This window comes from Anopheles coluzzii, chromosome 2 (genome assembly GCF_943734685.1).
Source record: "Anopheles coluzzii chromosome 2, AcolN3, whole genome shotgun sequence".
Classification (NCBI taxonomy): Eukaryota; Metazoa; Arthropoda; class Insecta; order Diptera; family Culicidae; genus Anopheles; species Anopheles coluzzii.
This window is the reverse complement of record NC_064670.1, coordinates 48,598,177-48,606,745: the sequence shown is the minus strand read 5'-3', so window position 1 is coordinate 48,606,745 and position 8,569 is coordinate 48,598,177. Positions and strand designations below refer to the sequence as shown.

At 42.7% G+C, this 8,569-nt stretch overlaps 1 protein-coding gene across 1 annotated transcript; it reads right to left on the bottom strand.

Annotated features, from left to right (window-relative positions):
* Window positions 1–330: 330 nt before the first annotated feature.
* LOC120950769 (28S ribosomal protein S5, mitochondrial) lies at window positions 331–2,027 on the bottom strand. The gene is made up of 2 exons (XM_040369049.2): window positions 1,698–2,027; window positions 331–1,613 (listed from the first exon to the last, which is right to left on the bottom strand). The coding sequence occupies exons 1-2, from the start codon at window positions 1,921–1,923 to the stop codon at window positions 463–465; spliced, it is 1,377 nt and encodes a 458-aa protein (XP_040224983.2). The 5' UTR covers window positions 1,924–2,027; the 3' UTR covers window positions 331–462.
* Between the last annotated feature and the right edge of the window lie 6,542 nt (window positions 2,028–8,569).

The following is an 8,569-nucleotide window of genomic DNA, read 5'->3' as shown; positions in this document are numbered from 1 at the left end:
TTTTGTTAAGACAATGTGCTCCGATAACCGTTTTTTCAAATATCCTTCTTAGCACGCAATGTCGCCTTTGTATTGAAGTGTCATTCCTCAACAGCACGGATAAAGGGATAGCCGGAAAAAAGGTACCCGTAGAAACTAACAACACATAAATGCACATATAATAAGTCTCTATAAGGTGTATATGGTCACGCCAAAAAAGGGATACTAGACAGCTCATATAGAATGTAACATGGAAAATAATCCAAAGAACACTGTTACCCTAGAACGCTCGGCATATACACTTTGATCGTTCCTTTCGTATGCTTAAGTAAATAGTGCATCAATTAAATGTTACTGGGCTGGATAGTCGTTTTATTAGGGACATATTTTGATATTTATTCTGTTATTCCTTCCACCTTCGTTGCAGCATTATGCAAATAAACTGCCTTTTTTAGGTCAAAGTCTACATTGGAGTATACCATCTTACTCGTCCTTCGGACCTGGTCCCATTCTGCACTCGGGATACTTCTCCGTAAGATAACTGCGCACCTCCCCCGTCTCGGCCATCATCCGTAGCCGTACCTTATCCTGATTGCGGAGGTACTCCTGCTTCTTGAGGTAGATTTCCCACGAGCGGAATTTCGTGTAGAAGGGAGGGAACTTTTTCTTCTGCAGCTGTATCTTTCCATCCATGCAGTACTGGGTAAAGTCGAGAATTTCGTTATTTTCTAGCTCCTGCTCCGTGCGACACACCGTCGGGCTGGCGACCACCTTCGGGAAGTTCATGTTTTCCGGCCGGAATTCCACCACATGCAGACCCTTTTCCTCCGCAATGCGCTGGTGATCCTTTTGCTTGAGCAGTCCGATAAAGAATGCTTTTACGACGTGCTGCACGTTAGTGGAACCTTCACACTTTGCGCGCAAATCTTTAATACCAAGCACTTCGCACACGGTCCTGATCGCACGGTGGCATTTCAGTCCGTAGCCTTCCGGTTTTCGTTCGACAAACAGTTTCGTTGCCCCGAACTGGCAGTGGAAGTCGTGGAAAACCGTATGCCCATTGCACAGATCGAAATGCATCAGCTTCTGACCGGCACGGTTCTTTGCCTGTCGCAGTGCGGCGCGGCCCTCAATCGCTTTGCCGAATCCAAAGCCGGCCAAACCGTTCCCGTTACCCGTGACCGCCATTGCCGAGACGCGCCTCTTCCGGCCGTGGTTACCCTTCATGTTCACAACCGCTTTCAGCTCCAAGCACTTGGTGTCGAAGCCTATGAACTCGTCCTCACCGACCGCGTCGGGCGGTCCGATACTGCGGCCAGGCATTTTCGATCCCGACCATCCTCGTTCGAGCGGACTCAGCTTCAGGCGCTTAAAGTTCACCATCTCATCACGAATGCGCCGCAACTTTGCCTCACGCTCCTTGTCTTCCGGAAGCTTTTGCTGCTGGACCAGCTCGCGGCCTCGTATCACCGGTGCCGACAGTCCGGGCCATACGATGTTCGCCTTGCCGTAGCCAATCATCTGCCCTTTGTTCAGATCCTTTGGCGTGATGCGGCCGGAACCTTTACCTCGGCCTCGCTTCTTACCGGCATTACTGACGGAGATGACACCCTTCCATATTTGATCCGCGGGAACTGAAAACGTAAAAAAACAACATTGGAATGGCATTACACTGTTAAGCTGGGCGGTACAACGCTACCAAATTACATTCGACTTACGTTTGTTGAAGAAACTTGTTTCCCGAAAATTACATAATGTGGGAACGGCGGGTTGCAACAATGTGCGGCCACGATATTCGTCATTTGCCGGTCGCACATTGAAGAACGTACTGCTGCTGCTGCTGCTGTTTCTAGACCCACTGCATAGCGAGGCGGTTTGGCGCCCGATATTCAATGATGCAAAAGCTCGTAGCAGTGAATCACTGCCCGACACGATTCGAAACATCGGTAATTTGTTTTCTGCACCACAATCTCACTGGAAATAAACAACAATGCCGCGAGACAGCAGAAATGTGTTCGCTGCTGCAAAACAAAACATTGCACAGTGACATGTATGACAGTCGCGCTTTGGCTATCATGCGTACTGGCGCTGGCATCAAACATCAAAGCTTGCGCTATTCACCATTACAGCGCTGCAGTGCGCAAAAAGAATTGTCTGCGTAACGCGCGTAACGCTTGACAAACGTTACTCCGAATGCTACAACGCTGAAGGTGCTTATAAACGATTACTTTTTGTCGTATCGAAGAAGGGGATATGAAAATTGATTAGAATGTGGTAAGAAGAATGATTTTAAATTTTTTGGATTGTTTACAATGAATATAAACGAACAACATAACTTACAACAAGTTTCATTTAGTGGATGTGGTTACTACTTGAATGGCAGTTCTGTAACAAAGCACTATTTTGAATATCAGTAGTTGGGAGCTACGGGAAGTTTCAATAAACTATCTCTGACCACTCTCTGCCGGGCTCCACGATACTATGAGGCCATTTTTGCTAACACTGACACACTACCACCCGGCAACGCCTTTCGAACGATTTCATTCCGACACACTGGCGTGTGGCGAGGTGCGTCATCGATTTCCTAATTCGTGTGCTGTATTTGTCAATTTTCCATCGCTTCAGCATCATCGCATCGTTTACCGACGAATTGTTTGCGGTACACTTGAATGTTAATTACTTTTTTTCACCCTCACCGAATGCGGACAGTGTTTCTCTTTCTTTCCATCGGCCCAACCGCAGTCCCACCGCTCCCCTCTATTGCCTACCCCATTGTAGTAGTTGTCCGCTAGCCGTTTTCTCGGGGTGTTGATTTGTTTCGTTATTATTGTTTCTGCAAGCCTGCCCGTCACACGGAACGGTTCGCGCACCGCATTCGAATTCGTAACCCCAAATTGTATCCAAACAGAAGGCTGCCAGTTCGAAATCTACGGCTCGCACCTCCCTGTCGCAGATCATTATCGATCGACAAAGCTCCGTCGAAGGTTGGTGCACGGGAGGGGTGGTTTATGGGAGATGGCTGCTAACAAAATAAGCGCTTCGGACGTGGTACACGTGGCCGAGGTGAGCCAAAGCAATCGAAAGCCTTTGGCCCGTGCAAACAGTCCGTCAGCGGCAGTCAGTCCTACCGTCATTCAGCCAAACCAGTCAGCCAGTTAGTGCAGTGTGGTGGCATACAAAGTGTAAACAAACAACTGGGCGGGACGGTTTTATTATAAATTGATATTAAAATAGTATGCTGCGAGTGAGAGCGCTCTGCACGCCCGTTTCCCACTAGCGCCAAACAAATGTGGTGGCCATTTTTGTGAGCTCGCAGTGCACGTTTTTGGGTGTTACTATGGCAACAAAATTAAGAGGAAAATGGCGAACAGGAGGTGGGGGATAAAAGGATCCCAAGTATGGTTAGATGCTGTAACAGTTTGAAGCAAACGCAGCATCCATCGCTGCAGAATGCTTTCTCTCGTTAGCATATGATGATGGGGCGCATACACGCTATTTGTTGAATTATTCGTTTTTAATTTATTTTTTTCGTTTTTATTTCTGTTCAAGCGTCGAGGAAAAAGTAAAATCGAGTAAAATTTTTCGAAAATGTTGTTTGAGGTTTATACGATTTAAAAATACAAATTGATCACGTAAATTGAACTAAATCATTTAAGTAAAGCATATTTACCAAGTAAGCGGTACTTTAAGCAAAATACAAATATGAATTTAATTTCGTATATATTGAGCAAACATATTAAAAACGTTTTCCAGGATTCTACGTACGGCTCAAGGTACGTGTGCTAATGTGCATCGGTGGGTATATTTGCCATTATTCCCACAACGGTTCAAACAAACTCTCCCCCCGCCAAACCAGCCCCTCCCCGTATCGAGCGCACCAAAGTGGTGTTTGTTATTTTAGCAACAGTTCAATATTTACCTCCGCCAATGGAACAATGTATCATCAGTGTGTGTGTGTGTGTTCCGAGGGAGGGGAATTGTAAAATGGCAAATTTTCTTCCCCCACAATCTTAAACCATCCCGCCGCCATACTCCGCACAGTGATGCGCACTGTAGTGTGGAAATATGCTATCCATCACGCGCAACAACTACGCGTACAACTTACCGCGTGTCGGGTAATTGTAATGGAAAAACCGACATTTAGTCGCCCGTTCGGCTATGGTTTGCACTTAATTAAATTTTCATAATATCCATTCCCATTCGTTTCATTCGGTGGGTAGGTGCCTTTGGCCGTCAAACGAGCGTCCTGCGCACGGCGCATTCGCATTTGGATTCTGCGAATCCTTGCCATCCGACATCAATCATTCAGCAGATTCCCAGTCATACTGTTTGTTTGACTAGCTAGCAGGCAATTTGACATGACATTTATCGTTTTACTCAAACGGCTGCTGTTGGATCAGATTTGTATCTGCTTCGGGAGAATGGTGAGCCGTGCCGACCCTTTCCTGCAGGACCACTGGGCTAGTTCGGACTAATGAGCCGATGATACGTACGTAATCGCATTCCGGGACACTAGACGGGGCACCGATGTTGAATGTTATCTCTCAATCTACGGTGCTTCTTCATCACACCGTTTCGGAAGGCATTGGCCGCTCCCTCAGCATCCTTGTAACGCAAAGCATGTTTACAGTTTGTTTCTGCCACTGTCGCTATCATATCGTAAATCTTCATCTAGGACAGGGCAGACCTTTCCCTTTAGAAGTTGCATTCTGGCAAGCGTGGTCGGTACTGGCTGGATGGCTGACTGACTGCAAACATTGTGCCTGCATTGGGATTGCAGCAACATATACCAGATGAACCCGAATCCGCAACCAGACACTGTAGCAAAGCCACCTATTTATAAAGCATTTAGGTTAGGTTAGCTGACTGATGATATGCAAAAGCCTTGGGGCATGCGGGGACAACAGGGAAAGGAGAAAGATTGATCTACAATTAGCGAAAGGCATTGGGTTGGAAAGCTGAAGTAAAACAAATTGCAATTGTCGGTGCTGGTGATGCACTTACTCTAGCAGAAGGATGTGTTTTTGTTGTGCTATTTGCTACCGGATTATGGGAATAAATCTGATTTGCTAAGGCGATAGGCTCGCGGCTTTTTAATGCGTCCCTGTTTGAAGAACTGTGTCTTTATGTACGCGAAATCGCTCGGAATTGTCCTGCTGTGCTGAAATGGTGTTAACTGGCTCTGTTTACGTTTCTGGAAAGATTGAGTGATTGTTAAGTTATAGAAAGCTTAACTTCAGTGATTTTGTAAAATGGAAAGCTATTATTTCCAAAGGTAAAACAAAAATAACTCTTTAAAAATCCACGCTCAAAATAGGAATTTATCAAATGAATAAACAGTATTGGTTTTGATTTTCCCAGTTTTCTACTTTTTGTTTTCTACCGATCAAGACTAGAATGAAAAGATAGGTACCAATTCATGAGTTCCATCAATACATTCACGAATTTGGACATTCAAGAACTGTAAAATTTAATAATCTCGACATTCACGGATTTGGAGACACGGGGGATTACTAAATTTGACAGTTCTTGGGTCAAATCAGTACAATTTGCCCCAAGAACTGTCAAATGGTTTTTTATAAATAAGTTTTTTGTATTAAATAAATGGTTAAGTATATAAACATACTAAACTTAATCAAAATAACTTATTTATCAAATATGTTTAGGCTAAGCCGTAACGTACTTACTATATTACGCGGATATTCGAATAACGCGAAACGTATAAACCGAGTATCTCGGTAATGGACTGTACATTGCAATCCAATAAATTTTCTATTTTTGTTGACTCAGAATTGACCTACAGATTGATTGAACTAAAGTAACAAAAACCATCATCTGCCGAAGAAATATCTAAATAAGAAAGCAATGTAGATTAAACTGAAATACAAATTAACTAAAATTAAAATGTTTGTAAGGGGACAACATTTAGAATTCTGTCTTTGATCAATCTAGAACTAATCCAACTGTTACTGGCACCTGACCATAAGCCTTCAAGTGATCAAATAACTGCAATACAGAGTACTCCAGCAGCGTTCTACCTTTGCCACAAGCACATACACGTACTTCTCTTTGGGGGAATAAACTTAGCTTAGTAATAAGCTTATGCTGTTCGATTAAAACCATACAGCTAGTATTTTAAAACCTTCAAGTCGATCTTTTCCCCGCAAAGTATCATTCTGTGCTTGAGTGCAGCGAAACACGACGCAACTTTATCGACGCAGCACAAGTGTTTTGTGGTGCGATACTTGAAACCATTAACGCTTGACCAGCGCCGAAGCTTAGAAAAGATAGAAACACAAAAGCTCCGGAACCCCAAAAACAAATGTACATTTAATCCTTCAAAAGCTGCACATCACAAACGCTGCTGCTATGAAAGGGCTAAAAAAGGGACCCCAACACCATCGCCAAATCGATCATTTCTATCTCTCTCTCTCTCTTATGCTCATGCTACTTGTATCGTTCGTTTGCTCTTCCCCGAAACGTCATAGCAATGGCGCCGATAATCCATCCCCGCGGAACTGCTCCACTCTTCCATCCCACCGCGAGAGGGTCAACAACGCCCCTGTCCTGTGGTACGAGAGTGTCGCGGCGAAGTGTTATGGCGCTATTTGTAACATAATTCGGCGTTTTACCTATCCCTTGCTGTTATTTCTTTTAATACTTTTATCAGGACGGTGTGCTAACGGTCGCTTTTCCGAATAGTAATAAAAAACACATTTTCCTCGCTAACCAAAAACGGCTTTAGTGACCCTGTGCAGCCGCCGAGCCGGGCGGGCTTCATTTGTTCCTTTTCCGACCTGGCAGGAAGGAGTAAGTGAACATGTTTGTGTGTGTGTTTCCTTTTCACTGTAATGGTTTTCCCCATGTTGTTGTTTTTTCTACGTTGTGCATGCTACAATCGTGCTCGTGTGTTCCATGGAGGGAGGCTAAAATCCTGTCCTCAAGTGCGCTAATCTTCATCTTTCAATCGCCGAACCGTTTAGCGAAGGTATCGTTGAATTGTATGTGCATATGTATGTGTGTATGTGTGTGTGTGTGTTTTCAAAGGTTTGAAGTCCCTTCCTTCTGTTTAAAAAAGCATATTTTTCACTGCATACGCTGCGTTTCCTGTTCTACTGTTTTGAGTGTTTTTGTACCTATTTTTGTTTGCAGAACAAACGTGCAGGAAAGCGCGTAAGCTTTAGTTGGTTTTATTTGTGCGATGTATTTTACCAGGCAAGAATTTAGCCGTACGAATAGGTTGATAATGTGTAAAATTATGCACAGTGTAAGCAGCTTTTGAAGTCTAAATTGTGTGAAATGTTGAAAAGGAAGTAATGCTACAATAAGGGTAAACTTTAGTTATAAAGCCGAAGTTGTGCGATCGTATCGAAATGTTGTTAGTATTTGTTTGTTAATCAAGTGACGGGAGTTGCAATGGTTGCATTTTTTCAACGAGCATTAAATGCTTAAACCAGCACAATCAAGCACAACCAGCTGTTTGGAGTTATGTGAATTTACTAGGTTGTGCAAGATCTGTTTTATATCCACACAAGTGATTTAGTTATAGTTTCTGGCTGCATTAATGCTCTTTCATGGTTTCACCGAATCGTTCCTTCAAAGTTACCTCGTTGTTTGGCACTACGACTCAACTACTGAGATGTCTAACAATGAATAACCCAACTAAAACCGAGCCAACCAGAGAGGGATTTTGAATGCTCAAATGCTCATTTAGTATAATTAGTGTTCGTCATTCGCATGTGCTCTTCATAAATTATTGCAGACTTTTGCAGCACTTTTACAGCTTGATTTTGCATTATTAATTTTAAATACTTATTCATAAAAATAAATGTCTAACGTCTAAAATGAGTTTATGTAACTCATTTCATAGTATCAGTAGCAAAGAAGAAACATTCTACTAACAGTTCATAGAAAATTAACAAGCACTTTCTTTAATCCCTTACCTTATTCCCATCAGTTTACTCATTCCTCTTACCCTTGTAGAGTTCGTCTATTCATTCTAGAATCCAACTTAGACGAATGACGGTACAGTCCGTCCTTTTTCGAAAGGATTAATTGTTTGGCTCCATTCAGTAACCTAACCTCGATCAAAATTGTAAACTTTATTAAAAAAAGCATATTGAGTATTAATGAAAACAAACCTTATAATTTGTTCAAACTTAAGTGATCCTTTATATGTTGTAAGAATTCATGAGAAAGTAGATTTCTGACTCACTACACCAGCGGTTTTCAACCAATGGGGAAAATGTTTTTAATTAATTGGGGAGGGAGTTTTGAATTTATTGGGTGGGAGTTTTTGATCAAAATTTCGCTAAACACTATGGGTTGCCACGCTCTCCCCCGTTCATTTACTTGTTAGGGGTAAAAGAAATCCTACATATGTTGTGTTGTACTTTTACAGTCGTTGCCCCCAAATTTTGACTCTAAGGCATCGATTTTTGACATTAGCACACCAATTTTTGTCTGAAAGTAATCAATTTTTTAACTCTTGTAGGAATCATGATAATTTTACAAGGTATTTGAGAAGATTTATGACGACAGTTATTTCACATCACATAAACAATACAAAACCCGTGCAATTTGATTGTTT